General features: G+C 38.8%; 1 protein-coding gene and 1 long non-coding RNA gene across 7 annotated transcripts in view; one reads left to right on the top strand and one right to left on the bottom strand.

Moving 5' to 3' along the window:
• Window positions 1-18480, bottom strand: part of GRHL1 (grainyhead like transcription factor 1) — a 60784-nt gene that overhangs the window by 2743 nt on the left and 39561 nt on the right. For all 6 annotated transcript variants that reach the window (XM_026674329.2, XM_026674330.2, XM_087946356.1 and 3 more), the window contains exons 9-15: window positions 15681-15839; window positions 12567-12654; window positions 10185-10324; window positions 9102-9139; window positions 7152-7240; window positions 3237-3322; window positions 334-398 (exon numbers count right to left, since the gene is read on the bottom strand). In XM_026674329.2, the coding sequence (XP_026530114.1) occupies window positions 334-398; window positions 3237-3322; window positions 7152-7240; window positions 9102-9139; window positions 10185-10324; window positions 12567-12654; window positions 15681-15839 (665 nt within the window). The remainder of the gene's footprint in view (window positions 1-333; window positions 399-3236; window positions 3323-7151; window positions 7241-9101; window positions 9140-10184; window positions 10325-12566; window positions 12655-15680; window positions 15840-18480) is intronic.
• Window positions 1-18480, top strand: part of LOC148133000 (uncharacterized) — a 70608-nt gene that overhangs the window by 31390 nt on the left and 20738 nt on the right. The gene's annotated exons all lie outside the window — the stretch shown is intronic.

Here is an 18480-nt window from a genome sequence, read left to right as displayed (position 1 = left end):
CTGTACTTCACGCTTTCCATTTAATCAGAAGAAAAAAAAAACCACTATGGACTAGTTTCTAAGCAAGCCACGGAGGAAATGTAATCAAGGCAGTACAAGTCTATTAGCCAGAAACCTTGCAAATACTAAGACATTAAGGAAAATGTCATAACTTAGCTATAGGTATCAACCTTTTTTCTTACCTTGTGCAGCCTACCATGTTTCAGTTCACTGTCAATAAAAAGGTCATTTGCATACTATAAACCAACTTTGAAGGGAGAAGTTGGCTGTATGCAAGATGAAAAAAATAAGAACTGCACACCAATTAAGAAATTTTAATTTAGATAAACTCACCCTTTTTTACATTTCTTGAAGACTTTTCCTATTTTGTCCAAGGGGACTTCATATTTGTCAGATATCTAAATATAAAAACCAAATAAAAAAGGTTAAATCTTTGAACCACAGAAGAGAAAATACATTTATACAATACACAACAGCAGAATTACTTGCTAATACCTATGACAAAATATACACTGGAACTGAAATCATGATTTAAATTCCCTGTCAAAAAAAGAGAATGATATAAATATGCTTCTATGATTTCATTGACTATTTTTATTTATTTCTATTTGTATTGCATCTCACCTTTATTATTTTTACAAATAACTCAGCGAACATATCCAACACACTTCCTTCCTATTTTCCCTACAACAACAACAACCCTCTGAGATGGGTCTAGCTGAGAGAGAATGACTGGCCCAACATCACACAGCAGACTTTCATGGTGACCATTTTGTCTTTGTGAGCTCATTCTTATTAGAACAGAAATCTCTGGAGGAGTGGTTGTACCCATGCCTTATCAGGTCACGCATCAAGCCAGCCCATATTTAATAATGTCGAGTTTATAAATCATAGTTCCAGACTGGTTTCCTCACTGATCACAAATTATGGCTTCCCAAATCAGAGAACAGGTTGAATTAAGCAAATTTCTTTAGCTACAATTTAGTGTGATATCTGAACTGAGTTAATCTCTGATGTATGCTGTTGAATTTCTCAATAACTGTGCACAACTCCCACAAATTGTGGGTTGGTTTCCGAACATTTTGTTACCAGGCTAGGTAACATATTCAGCAGAATTTAGAGGATATCAGTGTCAAGTGTTCTTCTGCTTATAAGGGTCGTGATCAGTAGGACTTGTGATGATGAGGTCACATCAGGTGAAGGTCACATCAGGTGAGGGTTTTTGATGGGTCAGGTGTGGGTTGTGTCAAGTGAAGGTCTCGTGATGGGGAGGTCAGATCAAGTGAGAGTCATTGGGAGGTGAAATACTGGTTGGGATGGGGCTTGCATAGGTTGATTGAGGGCCAATGCTGCCTCTGGTTGGTTGTGCGGTTGATTTGAATTCTGAGGGGTTTGTAGACTGGTTGTAGGTTGATGTGTCTGTTGATGGAACAGTGAAGTAGCCCAATTAAAGCTTTTCTTATATATATCCCATGTTAACACCTTAGCCATTAATTTTGTTCCTTTAATTTTCAGTTTTTCATGATTCTTTTTTATAGTAGAATTTACATATACCTATGACCATGAAGAAGCATATACAAAAAATGTCTTCATCCAGGTTAGCAGCATGGGATAGAGATAAAAGAGAGAGAAATACAATTTATACTTAAAAATGTGTTATTATGAACCTGTGATGAACATAACATTTAATTTACAATGCATTTTTCTTGATAATGAATGCTAAATTTGGTGTGGAGAAAGTTACATTTCTGAAACTTGCAACTGAAGAAGTTACTTGACAACTAAATTTTCTCCAAACAAAAATGACCTCTTGAATGATCAATATGATTGAATAGAAATCTGTAGGTTTTCTGAAACTTATAGTAGTGCTCTGCCCTAAAATTATTCTGTAGTTTTTGTATTTCCTCCAAAATCAGCCTTTGGCTTAACAAGTGAATAAATAACCAATGAAAATAGATACCCAGAAAAATTAGAATTAAGTACTGTAAATATATACCCCTCATTCTATTCCCTTTTTGGGATAAGCAATTTTAGGCCATGTACAGAACAGAGAAAACGAAATAGTAAACTAATGAAAATAAGGCGTGAGGTAAGAAAAAGAAATAAATAGCAAAATATAGTTAATCCCTTTACTGTACTTGTCCATATCTTTCTATCCTTGCAAACGATTGTTGTTTCTACTATTGTAGGTTCTACATTAGCCATCTTTCGAATTTTAAATTTCTTATTTATTTCCCTCTTTTTCCCGTCATCCCCATTCAATCATAATTTGTTTGATTTTCTTGAGTTTCTCAATTTTTCCATTCTTTATTTGATTGCAAATTGAACTTCTCACACTCTCTCTAAATGTTCAAACATCAGTTATTTTTTTATTTAATAATTCATAGGCCGCCCATCTCACGTACATGACTGTGGCCAGCTAACAATTAAAAGAGTGTGAAAACAATAAAAACAATTCAAATTAAAGCAACAAAAATAACATAAGAATAGCAGTTGAAAATCCTTATAAACACAAACTAACCATGAAACAGGCATGGTTCTGAAATGTTTTTGTACTGATCACTCACCTTTTTGTTTTCAGTCTACATTCATTCAACACTCATTCATTATTGATATAATTCTTAAGTACCCCATTGCATTTGATTCAACTCTTAGGTTTCTGCTTGCATACCCAACCAAGGTTATATTGTTACACTGTATATAACATTATAATTGTTATACTTCCATTAAATAGTATGAGCACAAATCCATATTTTCCTATGTCATGATTAGCAGCAGGAAGTCCTATAGATATTGACTTTTGTCTTCCATTGTGGTTATGGTCAATTAAGCCTTTCGCATAATTCTTTTTAGGAAGATAGAGACGGTGTAATCCACTGTATGTTACTAGTTGTAATCACACCCCATGTCACATGCAGTATTTCTGGCCATCCATAAAGATACTAGTGGTCAGGTTCCAGTGTTATCCCAAGCGTGCTATTACACGTTTCTGTGCAAGATAGGATGTCCCAGCTAGAAATAATACTGTTGCTTGAATCGCACCAACTAGAAAGTACATGCTCTATGCTAACACAGAATAAGAATGTAAGTCCAAATTTTTTGTAATAATTCAAGCACTTGAAATCCTACACTTAGAGAGCATACAGTAGCCATTTAGATTACGTGCACAGAAGAAGTTAGGTAAGTTTCTCCATTTTTTTTCTTAACATATGATAATAAAGATCCTTACAACTTACAGCTTCCATAAGACCTTTCAGAGATGGAACTTTAAGCATAAGTGCATCAAATACTTCTTCTGATTCTTTCCGGACATACAACAACACTAAAAGAAAGGTGATAAAAGGAGAGAAAAAATTATAAACACTATTTTCTCTCTTTGCCAAAAGCAGGTGACAAAACATGAAACAATTAATTTAGCCTGAGGTGATTTAGAAATAGCACTTTTAATATGGCAATGGCCTTATTTTGCTTTGACAGAGCAAGGCAGAATATATGCAGTCCCTTTCCCAATGCTTAGTTAATACACGGCCAATTATGTCACCACACAGTACAGTATAGCATAGTCTGGCCTCTAGTCCCCTGTAAATTAACCTCCACTGCTGCTGGCAGCAAGTAGAAGGTTTGGAAGGGTACCCTGCCAGGTTTCCAAATTTGTTCTGAACAATGAGCCAATTAACACACTGGTACTTGATTTTTTTTCCCTTCGGTTTGTTCAATGGTTCCTCAAATATATTGGAGGGATATGATTGTGCAAAAAAGGATGGGATTTAGAAGTCAAGCCACTGCTATATTTAAGTTTTGTTTTTTTAAACAAAATAAACTAAAAATGCATAAAGGATCGTGAAGCTCAATGCTTCCAATTTATTGCTATGTATCCCCCCATTATCAATATATTAGATGCCTTTTAAAATTGTCTGGACAATCAAGGACTTTCTGTTATCACAGAATAAACTGAAGAGATTAAAATACACTATTGACCTTAAAGTAATAATGTAGATGTAAATTTTTGTTTAAGTTTGGGGGGCGGGGTGGAAACCTAACCTTCTACTTTACTTTCAAAATATAATATTCTATGTAAGAAACAGTAATGCCTTACAGTAATCTAAGAGGGAGTTGAACCTTCTGACAATCAGAAGTTTCACTAAATTAAGCCAGTTAGACTCAGTTAGCATGTGTCTACATTTTCCTCCTTCTGTCAGGTTAGACCTGTAATTCAGTAACAGAGGGGAAAGAGTCTCTGCAGAATATAACCAAGTTTTTGGGGGGAGAGACAGGATCTAGGGCAAGAATCACATGCAAGTAGACTGCCTGAAGAGGTTTAACATAGGAGGCACTCTACAATTCTGTTTCTGTAGTTCAGTTTATATTCCGAAGAAATACAACAGTTAATTAGCACATGTGACAGTACAGGAATCTGCTTTACTGAATTAAAACATTGGCCTATCTAGTCCAGTGTTTTTCAACCTTGGTAACTTCCAGATCTGTGGACTTCAACTCCCCAGAATTTTCCAGGTGGCATGCTAGCTAGGGAATTCTGGGAATTGGTCCATACATCTTAAAGTCAACAAGGTTGAAAAATACTGATACAGCCAAATATAATATTGTCTAACCTGACAAGCATTGTTTGCCAAGTATAAAAAAAAAGCTTTCCTAGCCTTACCAGGAAATACTGAGTTTTCTCCTTCTGTAAACACCAGTTCCTAGGTACTCAACAAACCAGAATGCTATCAGAGTTTTGTTTCCTTACAATTCTTGAATCTAATTCTGAAAAAAAAAACTGATGAGACTAAGCTCACTTAAAGCCAGAAAGTTCAACCTAATATATTGGTTGTCCTCAATTTACTTCTCCTGAACAACTGATATCAAAGTCCTCTTAGATTATATGTGCTACTGTTATATTAACAACGTGTCAATCAACAAGGGTGAGTTCAAAACTCCAAAGTGAGACAGAGAAAAAAAAATCCTTGAAGCAAAGGAGCTTAAAAATGAACTCCAAGGAGAAACGAGGTCTGAAAGAATACACAGATAAGATTCTTGAATTCTCAACAGAAACCAGTGACTCACTTTGTGACTTGCACCAAAATAGAAAAACAAGCCAACTGACAGCACTTGCCCTGTTGAGAAGTCACATGGAGAAAATGTGACATATTTCTTGACTTAGCTGCTTTTGGACTTTGGATTTGACTCCCAAGAACACACTACTTAGACAAGGTCTGGTTTCTCACGAGTGCCTAGGTCTACGAGCTCTTCTGTAAAACATTACAGGAACTCCAACTCCATTCTTTCTCATCTTCCTTCCTGGCTAGTTAATCAAATGATCACTTATACATAAGAGGTTAATTTTAATTAAGGCCACTCCACATATATCTTGTATCCACATATTCATTCCTTATCAGGAAAGGAAGGGAGAAGAAAAAAATACCAGCCTTGGGATGTTTCTAGGCAATCTGAATATATTTATCTATTAACTGTATATTTTACAACTATTTTGTAATTCTAGGTTGAGTTCCTCTTCTCCTATTTTTTTCCTACATTAAACTTATGAGGTAGAATAGGACTGAAAGAGATTCACTGAAAATAACCTAGTGAGCTTCTGTAATTGAGGTAGACTTGACCTTGTTCTCCTAACTCTGAATCCAATGTATTAACTACTACAGCATACTAGCTGTATGCAGTAAAGAAGAGTTTTTCCCATTATATAAGGCAAAATATCTCTGGTAGCACCATTTTCTCAATGACAGGGTTTTCCCCCATATCATGAAATCCTTGTTTAAAACCTGCAGCCTGGAGGCCCTCTGAAGAAATCTTGATTCACTGCACTACACTTAGCACATCACAGAGTCAGGATTGGCCCCAATGGCTATAATTAGCTTGCCCCATGCCTCTTGTAGAAACTGTATAAGTCCAACTGGACCAACCAATTCAATGTCATGCATAAGCAAAGTTCTAACAAGAGAAAGGTTTGGTCCATCTAGATGATTTTTTTAAAATTGATGATTTAGTAATCAATTGGTATGGTTTTGGGAGATGTGTCATGAAGATGGGGGGAAATGAGGAATGGAACGTGACTGGGAGGAAATATTTTTTATATATTACTGGCAGGGGGCAAAATGGTAGGAAACTGCTACCTGGCCATTGCAAGGGAAAAAGACCTTCCTTTCAGGTTGCAGTCTAACCACGACAATCAAGAAAGCAATGAAGGTAGGTCCTCTGACCTGTTTTTTACTGGCAGATAAGTTGCTAGTATAACATCTATTACCTAGGATTCAATTTTGAATGAAATTATGGATCTGGCAAGTGGGAGAGGCCTGGCTGACAGCTCTCCAAGCTATCGCCTGAGTTAATTTATGATGCAGCAGGCTATGGGATGGCAAGCATAAGTCTACTGGACTTATCTCTTATTGATCCACAGCTTCATCCAACACTCTTCCAATTCTGAGTGCTTGTTGCTCTGTTTGAGTGACTGAGATACTGTAGAGACATTAACAGTCACAAAAATATCTCCTCCTGAACAATTTGGGGTGATCTTTGGCTTAGAACTGGACAGCCCCAGACCTCCTTTCTTGGGGGACTTCCATTCCAGGCTGAGATTGCCTGGACATTACAGAGACATTACAAAAGGTTTGCACTGAATGATCCTTGCTGATATTGGCTGCTAATTGCCAACCAGACACTATTTAAGATTTTGGTATTGTCCATTATAATACAGTCCTGAATATCTTTGGGCCTGTCTGAGGACCACTTATCCCACTAGAGAACCTGCTTAATGATTTAGTAGATTTTTGAAGATTTGTTTATTAAACAAATTTATATAGCTGTTCAAATGTGGTTGACTCCAGGTGGCTTACAGTGTTAAAGGAAAACCACACTGCCAGAAGCTCACCTATCTAATATATGAGAGAAGGACTCCTCTGATCCCCAGTTACGGTAGGAGATGTGTTTAGCGCCCCCGCCCCCCAGTAATTAGAAAAATGCCAAAAATACAATTCTTTTGACAAACCGAACGACTACGCTGATTTTGTCTCAATTTTATGGCTCTGTTTTGTATTTTGTATTTGTTTTCCTATTGTAAGATGACTTGAATGCTTACTAAAGCAGAAAGATGAAATATAAATTTAATAACAACTAAAATTCCTTGAGGGATGGATTACCTCTTTTTGGTTCTTCTATTCGGGATATCTTAATTGGATTAGCAGCAAATTCATCTTCATTTATGTAAGCTCCTCTCTTCATGGTAGACCTGAAAGGAAATCAGTTAATCAATTAATCAATCCAAACAACATTTTGGCATTATTGCAATTACCAGGCAGAGGGCTGTCCCTAAACATTTCAAGGCATTGAAGAGAAATGAACTGAGAATATACAATTATGTAATAACTACTAGTTATGCTGTTAACAGTTAAGCACCTAGTTAAGATGTTAATAGCCAATATAATCAAGAGACAATATGTTTAACACACTTCTGTAACCATTAGGAGGGCCTTCATTTTATTGTAAGGGTCCTGAAATTACACTACCACATTATGTTAGTATGATTTCATAATTAACCACTAGAATGGGGAGAACCAGGCTACAGTTCAGCATCAGCCATGCAAACTCACTGGATGACTTTAAGCCACTGACTATTTCTTAGCTCATCCTTGGGCATTCAAAGAAAAGGCAGGATGTAATAACAGTAAATGAAAACAGCCACATAATGTTGGCATTGCAGAAAAGGAAAGTGTATTTTTTTTCATATGCTCATCTCAATACTTACTTTCCTTATATGGAGTTTAGATTTGTGTCCAATTTATCCACTTAGAGAACACTGGCCAGAACAGCCTGTTCCTTAACAGTTATTAACTGAAATCCATTAACTAGATGTGTTGGCAAATTAACCTGAAACTACCTCACGCAAAACAAGTACTGTTCCGCTGAGCCACTGACTTTCCCCCATGCTGCACCACAGATATCAGTTCAAGCATTAAATTGTTCACAAGGTTGCACTGAACAGAAAATTGGTATACACATAAATCAGGTGATGTAGTTGTGAACGGTCTTTTGCATGGCATAATTCTATGTCAGTACAGACATGAAGGCATCATTGTTTTAGAATAAACTAACAAGTGCAAGGCGCATGTCAAGGTGATTCATCCATATTTGAAAACTGTCTTCTGACTGAATCCCGCTGCATTGCAAATGAGCTGGTAATAACTTAGCTGAATTACCCATTGGTAACAAGGAGACAAGATCATAGAAGTACAGAGTCAATCTGAGAATGGTATAACAGATGCATGAAGAATGATTACTTTTCCAAAACTGAAATATTTCTTGGCTTCTCTGATGCCACACTATATAGTTGGGAAAATATTTAAACGCAAATGTGGAGAATAGGTTTTTTTTCTTCTTACTACAGGTAGTCCTTGACTTACTACAGGTAGTCCTCGACCACGATTGGTCTCAAAATTTCTGTTCCTAAGTGAAACAGTTGTTAAGTGAATTTTGCCACATTTTACAACCTTTCTTGCCACAGTTGTTAAGGGAAATACTGCAGTTGTTAAGTTAGTAACACGGTTGTTAAGTAAATCTGGCATTCCCATTGACTTTGCTTGTCAGAAGTTTGCAAAAGGTGATTATGACCTAAGTGCATTGCAACCATCATAAACGTATGTCAGTTATCAAGTGTCTGAATTTTGATCACGTGACCATGGAGATGCTGCAATGATCATACTGTAAGTGTGAAAAACAGTTATAAGTCACTTTTCAGTAATGTAACTTTGAAGGTCACTAAATGAACTGTTGTAAGTCGGGGACTACCTGTATGATGTAAAATAATCTACTTGCTCGATGAGAAACTATTCAGGTAAAAGTATAATTCTCACAATCTCTGACCCGTATGGCTACAATGATCACAGGAGTGATATAACCCCCCCCCCCAAAAAAAAAAAGGCCATAGGAACTATAGTTCATTATTTCTAGATAGCACTGGGTGGGGAAGGTTATGCTATATCATACTGCATATTCTAGCCCAGTTAGAAAGCCACTTAAACAGAACAAAAATAGCTAGAGCATTCTGTAAATACAATTGGAACTTGAATAAGAAAAATAGTAGCAAAACTTACCCTTCTCCTTCCATTTCATCAGATGCAACAGGAAAACTCTACAAGGAAAAGGAGGGAAACAAGCTATTTTAAATATTCTAGAACCATGTTGACAAGTGATCAATTAGTATAAGCATCATCATAAAGCATGCTGGCATATTGTTGTCTTTCGCAATGTTTCATTCTCTGGACCTATTAAATGGTATCCCACTATATTTAGATAAATGCAACTACTTTTTTTTTTTGTTCCTACCTCTCTTATGGTACTGTACCCTTACTATTTTTCCACTTGGACTTCAGTTTTTATGTGATGGCAATCAAGATTGATTCTTTACACAATACAACGTATTCTTTCATTTCCAGATAACTCATGACAAATAGAAACTCTTTTATTTCAAAGGGAGTTTATTTTGTATCTTCTGGACAGCAGCTTTGAGAGTTCTATGAGGGTTTTTAATGTAGTATGGGCTCTTGCTGCTTATAATTCTATTTGTTTTAGTGTCAAGCTTCCTCTACTTTAATATCTTTGAATTAAAGTCTCATTGAGATGCTCTTGCAGGAGAGAGTACATTATTTCTTTAGCTGCAGTAAATGAAATGATTTAACTAATTAAATTAGTGCATCTGTACAGCATTTGACACTGCGATATAAATAAGGTCAGTATAGATAGAAAAAAAAGTTCAATGAAGTTAGAATGCATCAAAATGGAATTAGCCTTATTAATGCTGCCTTCAGAATCAATCTTTGGTTTCCACAGAAGAAAAATACACAGATATATCTTAAGTGAGTGGTTTGCAAGCCACTTGCATGTCCAGCCTCTTTTTGTGGTTCCTGAAGCTTTCCAGATTATGTGGTCAGCACTATCCATTAAAATATCACTTTATCCTCTCTGCAAAGACAATGCTAAGCAGTCTGTCTCCAGGGATACCGTTTCACCATCCAATGTTTAAAAAGGCCAAGAAATTATTGTCTGTCCCTCAAATTGCCAAAAGGACAACCAATTAACTGCAGGCAATTAGGTGACATGGATCAGCTCTCTACACCCGCTCATCCTTTTCAAATTGCTGTCCTCCTTTGATAAAATTAGCAACAAAGAAAACTTACATGAGTTCCACGCTGAATATTTGAATAATGAACATCAGGTATGAAGAGAACTGGCTGAGTGTCAAGATCCATAAATGGCTTGAAGATGGTGATGTCTGTTCGCTTATGGGAGGGAAGCATAGGTACCTTGACATCAGAAACTGGTAGGGAGGAGAAGAAACAAGGGGCACTTAAAATTAAGTATGTCTCAGAAGACTTTTTTAAAAAAGCACTGAATTGTGAAGGAGGCTCTGTTTTAAACTTCTTACAAAGCTTTATTTAGCAATATGGATTGCGGTTGGAGCAGAGGTGGTATTCAGCAGGTTCTGACCAGTTCTGGAGAACCGGTAGCGGAAATTTTGAGTAGTTCAGAGAACCGGCAAATACCACCTCTGACTAGAGATTTTACAGTTTCCTTCCCCTGCCACCCCCACCAAGCCACGCCCACAGAACCAGTAGTAAAAAAAATTAATCCCACCACTGGGTTGGAGCTAAGATGTTCTCCACCACTGATACAAAATGCTCTTCCACATGTCACTTTTTGTATTTCTCAATCCTTTGAAAGCTATACTGCTATCATCTTCCTTTCTCCTCACCATAAACTCTGAAAGCAAACAGGGAACATTCTGGGCCAGTTACGTGTTCACCTCCAGCTGATCAATAGGAAAGGGGGAGGAAAATCCAACCCCAATGGTACCCCAGATTCCTGAGCATCAAAATTCCCTTCCCAACCACTCCAGGCAACCTGGTAATAAAAGAAATAATTATTGCTTCTCTTCCCACCCAGATGTCTAGTACATGTTGTATCTAGTATCTGTCAATTTGCAAAAATAATTCTGAGTGGTTGCTGTGAGAAGCTCAAGATCAAGGGAGGTACTAATACCACTCCATAAAGCCTTAGTAAGACCACACCTAGAGTACTGCATCCAGTTTTGTTCACCACATTATAAAAAAGATGTTGAGACTCTAGAAAAAGTACAGAGAAGAGCAACCAGGGTGATTAGGGGACTGGAGGCTAAAACATACAATGAATGGTTGCAGGAACTGGGCATGGCTAGTCTAGTGAAGAGAAGGACCAGGGGAGACATGATAGCGGTCTTCCAATATTTCAGGGGCTGCCACAGGGAGGAAGGGGTCAAGCTATTTTCTAAAGCGCCTGTAGGCCAGACAAGGAATAAGGGATGGAAACTGGACAAGGAGAGATTTAACCTGGAAATAAGGAGAAACTTTCTGACAGTGAGAACAATCAACCAATGGAACAGCTTGCCCTTGGAAGTTGTGGGAGCGCCATCACTTGAGACTTTCAAGAAGAGATTCGACTGCCATTTGTCAGAAATGGTGTAGGGTCTCCCGCTTGGGCAGGGGGTTGGACTAGATGACCTACAAGGTCGCTTCCAACTCTGATTATCTGTTATCTGTTAAGCTTTAAGCTAAAATACAGTTTTAGTGACAGAAATTAATTTATTTTACCCCATGGAACTCTTACAGTTTGGCTGTAAATCCATTTCTAAACTATGCAAAAGTTTAATTTAATTTAATTAATTAGGCTCATATAAAGCGAGACTGATATTTTTGTTTGTTTGTTTATATCCCGCCTTTATTATTTTTTATAAATAATTCAATATGGTCACACACTATAATATGGCAAAAATATATTTTCTTCAATAGCCAAAAGTTTTACAAGATAAATCTCATAAACTTCCTGTATTTTACAATAAGGTGTTATATATTTTCAAATGAAATTTCATCTGATTTTGATATTTTTCCCTGAATTTTCATGCAAGAACACTGGAATCTTGCAAGATTTGGCAGTCTAATAAATTTTCAGCCAGATACAGTTAAAGGTATAATTATAAAGGTAATTTCCAGTCATGTCCGACTCTAGAGCACGGTGCTCATCTCCATTTCTTAGTCAAGGGAGCCAGCATTGTCCAAGGACATTTTCCATAGTCGTATGGCCAGCATGGCTATATGCCAAGGTGCATGAAACACTGTTACCTTCCCACCAAAGTGGTACTTATTTATCTACTTGCGCTTGCATGGTTTCGAACTGCTAGGTGGGCAGGAGCTGAAGCAAGTAATGGGAGCTGACCTCGAAATATAATTATGGATATAGGTATGGACCTACATTATTATAAAGTATAAAGCACTGCCTGTCTTACTCCAGTGACATTCGAACAGTTTACATTATTCCTTTTCACATGGAATATTTTCCTTTCTTAACTCAAAGTTCAGTGGAACCAGTAACTTAATTGTCCCTAGTCAAAATAGGTAACTTCTTCTTTCTAAAATAAAGGGGAAAAGGAGGGGGGGGAGGTTTGTTCATTTCTGGTTTACATAGCAAATAAGGTTTATTTGACTATTTCCACCCCCATTAGAAGGCACTCTATATTTTCTACTTACAGGCATTCAGCTGAGAACTGGGGTCATTGCATTTGCCTTTTCTTTTGCTTTGTTTCCGTTCTTCATCCCGGATCTTCCTTTCTGCTCCCTATTGGGAGGAAGGGAGAGAGGGAGGGATAAGGTCCAGTTCTTGAGTTGTTTTTTCAAATCCATCTTTGGAGTTCAACTTCCCTGGTCTCTCTGAAGTCAGGCGCTACACATTGTGTAGTACATTACACATTGTGTAGTACACAAGCTAGTCCACCTGCAATAACCTTAAGGCAAACTTGTATAATCATGGGTGAAGCTTAATTACCACACATACCATTTGGGCATGAGGGCTAAGTAAATCAGGACCTAGGAAATCAGAGCCTACTCTGTAAGCCTACCAACAGACCATTAAGATATTTGATAAGGCTATGAATGGCATACACGGTCCTAACAAATATATTCTTTGAAGTAATGGTGAATACCATCATTTACTTGTAAATGACATTTGAGCCCGTTTTAAAAGACTGTGTATAACTTCCAGGCAGTGTAATCCACCTGCCAATTTTATGACCAGCATGATGTTTTTTATCTCAGAATAAAGAGATGCTCCACGCCAGGTTAAAGTGGATCTGTACTGATCCTACCCCCTAAAACAGGGGTGTCAAACTCACGCCGTCACGGCGTCTTCATGTGACGTATCAGGACTTTCTCCCCCCCCCTTGCTAAACTGAGCAGGGGTGGGGGCCAGCATGTGACGCATCTGGTCCGTGGGCTGCGAGTTTGACACCCCTGTCCTAAAAGGTCATAATAGGGCAATGAAGTGGGTCAGGTTGTATCCACAGCGATAACAAGGGGAAAGAAGAACATCTGGAACATCTAAAGACAATTTAACACTTATTTCAGCTATGTGCTGGGTACGATATGAAGGCGTGACATCATGGAGACTGGACAGAAAAACAGTTGATAGTGAGATGGGGCTATTTTGATTGCAGCTCAGAGATGCCATCCAAGGAAACAAACAACCTTGGCTTAATATCAGAAACTGCTGGGACAAATGCAGTCTTGAAAAACATGGTTGTTTTTCTAGGGAACACAAGCAATTGATCTATAGCTATAGGCCAAATGATTGTTGTTGTTGTTTTTAAAAAAACCAAATCTTTAAAAGGGCCTGACTATTACTATTACTACCATTACTATTTATTTATTTATGCACCATCCTTCCTTTTCTATTTTTTTGAAATAACTCAAGGTGGAGAACATATCCAGCATGCCTTCCTCCTCCTATTTTCCCCACAACAGTAACCCTGTGAGGTATGTTGGGCTGAAAGAGAGTGACTTGAATAAGGTCACTCAGTTGGCTTTCAGGCTGAGGTGGGACTAGAACTCAGAGTCTCTCACTTTCTAGGTGATGCCTTAATCATTAGGCCCAAGTGGCTATAGAAGCAGTTCATGTTCAGATTTGTCTATAAACAAGTTTTCAGGGCTTAGACAGCTAAATTTAAAACATAAAAGTATACAGTAATATTAAATATATAATAAAACATTACAACATTGAAATAAAAATAAATTAAAGATTGAGATTTATTATTGACTACAGCATGAAAGAAAATGCAGGCATATTGCTTGAAACCCCTGAGGAAATGGCAGGTTGTGTCACGCCAGCTGATCAAAAGAAGCTGGAATCTGAACTGAGCTTTACAAATTCCTTTTAACTGCTCTTGTCTTTTTCAAAGCAATCTTGATTAAAGCGGTCTTAAATAGAAATTAAACAGATAAGCCTTATTCCCCAATGTCTCACTTAAATTTGGCATTACTTTTTTGTTGATGCAGACATAATTTATAGGACAGAGTGACCACTTGATAACAAACGTGGAAATGCCAAAAGTCATTGGGAAAAAAACCAAGTAGGCCAAAGTTGGCAGACTAGATGAAGTACAGTGTTATGTTCTTAAAAGCTTAAAATAACCAGGGTTTAGAGTTTCCCTGGATCAAAAATTGTGTCGTGTATTCAATTTATTTAATAAAGTTCAGCCAGACTAAAATTACCACAATTTTAAGGGCACAAATCTTCTAGGTAAGATTTGTGAAGTAAATAAAACTATAATCTACATGCTATCAATTATAAAATAAAATTTAACAGGTGGAATCTAAGAGGGAATAGAAAAATTCATGTTGGTTGTTACTCAAATTTATTAAATATCCTGTGTGTATAAAGAACGGAAGTCCAGCTCTGTTTTCTACTGGAAATAGAATTCAAGGTCATAAAATAGCGTGCAATATTTTGAGTTTACAAGGATTCTTCATTGTGCAAAATAATGAGCAAAGGAAGAGAAAAAAAAAAGGAAGGGGGTAGAGAACTGATGGAATCTGCCTTTGGCCAACAACTGTATGAAAGGTAGAATGCAGTTAATCACAACAAGGCAGTGTCAAATGCTGAAAAAAAAATCTGACTGCATTTCAACTTGCTCAAGGACAGCACTATGGAACAAACAGAATACATCATACCTACCTACCGTACTTACCTACATGCATACATACATACTTACAGGTAGTCCTCGACTTATGACCACAACAGAGTCCAATATTTATGTTGCTAAGTGAGACATCTGTTAATTTTGCCCCACCTTTCTTGCCACAGTTGTTAAGTTAGTAACATAGTTGTTAAGTGAATCTGGCTTCCCCATTCCCTTTGCTTGCCAGAACCTCATCATATGATCCTGGGATATTGCAACTGTCATAAATATGACTCAATTGCCAAGCGTTGAGTTTTGATCACATGACCGTGGGATGCTGCTGTGGTCGTAAGTGTGAAAAATGTTCATATGTCACTTTTTCAATGCTGCTGTAACTTCAAATGGTCACTAAATGAATGACTGTAAGTTGAGGACTACCTGTGCATAATGTACAATACATAGTACACTGTGTTACTTTGATGCTCATCTCTTGGTATCTTTTTACTGGTCATCTCCCCACGACCATAGAATAACCCTCTCTTTCACCAACCCCAATGAACCAAAGGATAGCCGATCACCTTTGTATCCAAATTGCTGATTTTTTTTTTCTTTTCATGTCTTGGTACCTATTGAGGCGATATTAAATGTTTGACCAAAACAAAAGATTCAAGAAGGACTTGGGCAGCTTTACCTTGTCACAGAAGACTTTAATCTGGCAGTAAGCTCTGTGGATGGGTTTGTTGCTTCTGTTGTTGTAGCTGTAGGTGTCAATTTGAAGATTGAGAGGGAGGCCTTTGACCCCTTTCTGTGAGGAGAAATCTGTACTAAGGCAGTTCACAGCAATGAAGACCTGCAGGGCAAACGAAGCATAAACTAAATCTAAAGTTGCTCTGAAAAACAATTCAGTGTTGTGGTACATCGCTTCCCTCCAATATATACTGGAGTAATCATACATAAATCAGGACAAAGAGACATCTTCATCCATCACTAACCAGAATCCAAGACCATGGCCCATCTTTAACTATAGAGTAGGAACATCCCTATTAGTGATGTGTCCTTTCTTGACATTTTGGTTCAGTCCACTGCTCTTCTGTCCAATATCATTTTTTAAATTTGAAGTGGTGTACTATAACAAAATAGCCAAAGTATAGTATGATATTGTAACTTGGGTTGCAGACTGGACCCAAGTTCAGCCCTTGGCATCTCCAAGTAAAGCATAACAGACTCCCATCTGGGAGGATACCTAGAGAATTATTTTCATTGCCTTCAAAAAACTAGACTTGCTAGCCCAATCCATATCAAGAACTGCCTACATTTTAATGTAAATTTATAGAACACTGCATGCCAAAACAACAAGACACAAAGATAGTTTTTCCCCCTGTGCCATCACTCTGCTGAACATTTAATTACCTCAGCGCTGTTTCATTTCTCATCTTTTCTCATTTTCTCATCTTTCCTACTATCTTCTCCTATTGGTTTCTTATGATTTATCAATTGTTTGTAACTTATGATTAATGATTGTAACTATGATTTATGATCTATGACCTGTTATGTGCTGTTTATATATACACTGTGAGCTTATGCACCAGAGAAAAATTCCTTGTGTGTCCAATCACACTTGGCTAATAAAGTATTTATTTCTGTTCTATTCTATTCTATTCTATTCTATTCTATTCTATTCTATTCTATTCTATTCTATTCCTATTCCTATTCCTATTCCTATTTGTATTTCTACTTGCTGAGTTGCACATAGAAAGGTAGGGTTCTGTTCCTCAAAGAAAGGTGATTTGGGTCTCACAAACCTGCAACAAAGATTATTGAGTATTGTTGCTCTATTTTAATTCCCAGGAAAAGGTTTTTCTGAAATTTTGTATCTCAGAGGCCAAACTAACTCAGCCAGGCCTGAATACTATGCCTTTCGACATCAGGAATTCCCCCTCCCAGTCTGCAACTCTGCTTCAAATAAATTGCCCAATTTGTTAAAAATAACATTTAATAAATATATTTAGATCTACCTATATGTACATTGTAGACCAAGGGCCTATTCATATGACTAAAGCTTTTCAGGATTTTATACCAAAGCAGCAGTGGACATATTAATCCCACAGAAGGTGCACTTACAGATTTTATATACATAGTTAATTCTTAGTTACTGAACAAATGCTCATCTGGCATTCAGAAAAATAACTGGGATTAGTGTCTTGATGAACCTACCGTGTTTCTCCAACAATACGGCCTCCACCAATAGGAAGCCCCAGCATGATTTATTGGCATAAAATCAAATTAAGCCCCTCCCCCCAAATTAAGGCCCATATTAAACATGTGAAATGGGGGGGGGAATGGCGGGGGGGGGGGCTTGCCGTTTGGAAGTACTTTGTTGCATGCCCGGATATGGTGCTGCCTGCGTTGGTGGAGCACTTCATATCGGGAGACCTTCCGCCACCGTTAATTTCCCTTCTCCCTTGCTGCCGTAGCGTTACAGCAACGCCTCTGCGTTTGGCGCAGCCACGTGCAGCCAGTCAGGGCTCTTCCCTGCAACCGGAGCCCTGAGGAGACACAGCTTCAGGCGCTCCTGTGGCCGCCTTCCCTTTGCCTTCGATGGTAAAGTGAATTATTTTAAAAACCTCCGCTCATCCTATCAGGGCCGTGCGAGCTGAGCAGAGCCGGGAAAGCAAGCCGCGGGTGTTTCCTGGTTCTGCCCAGCCCGTACGGCTCTGGCGGGATGAGCGGAGGTTTTTAAAATAATTCACTTTACCTTCTAAGGCAAAGGGAAGGCGGCCACAGGAGCGCCTGAAGCCAAGTATACCAACAACAAAAGGCAAATCCTCAAGGTGGGCTGGAGGGAGGTGGCTACGTGCCCCCCGGGCTGCTTCAATGCAAGGTCCTGACTTGCAGCATCCTGCCGTTGCCGCCGCCTCCTCCCTCTCCGACTGCAAAACTCGTGTGCTTCGCCAAACGCTCCGAGCGAGGCGAGCTCTTTCATACATAGAGAGAGAGGGAAAGACGCCGGCGTGCTCCGAGAGGCTGGCTCTTTTCTCTAGCCGAGGCTGACAGGAAGTGCCTCCAGGGCCGTGGCAGGCAAGCCGCGGGTGTTTCCTGGTTCTCCCCAGCGCGCGCGGCTCTGCCACGGCCCTGGCGGGATGAGCGGAGGGCCCGGCGGGGAGGCACTCGTTGCCTTGGTGACATTTCGGGTGCCTCTGCCGCCTCCTCGCCCATCGCAGGTGGCGGTGGCGGTGGCAAGCGGCGGCGCTTCGCTGAGGGAAAAAGAAGACAGCGCAGCCACCTTGCTTGCTTTCCCACCTGCCCGCCCCAGATGGCCTCAGGAGCGGCGGCAGTGGCAGTAGGCGCGCACACTCCTGCCGGCGAAGGGAGGAGAGGCGAGGAAAGAGAAGGGAGTGCGGCTGTCACAGTATCGTCTCATAGCGGGGCAAGGCTGGCAAGCTGAGGTGGCCGCACCAGAGAGCGTCACTGCCGACCCCTTTTCTCTAGCC

Source organism: Notechis scutatus, chromosome 1, assembly GCF_049901735.1.
Source record: "Notechis scutatus isolate UNSWTSFEM ecotype Mainland chromosome 1, rNotScu1.2, whole genome shotgun sequence".
NCBI classification, from domain to species: Eukaryota; Metazoa; Chordata; class Lepidosauria; order Squamata; family Elapidae; genus Notechis; species Notechis scutatus.
The sequence above is the reverse complement of the archived record's forward strand: the minus strand, read 5'-3'. Positions and strand labels throughout refer to the sequence as shown.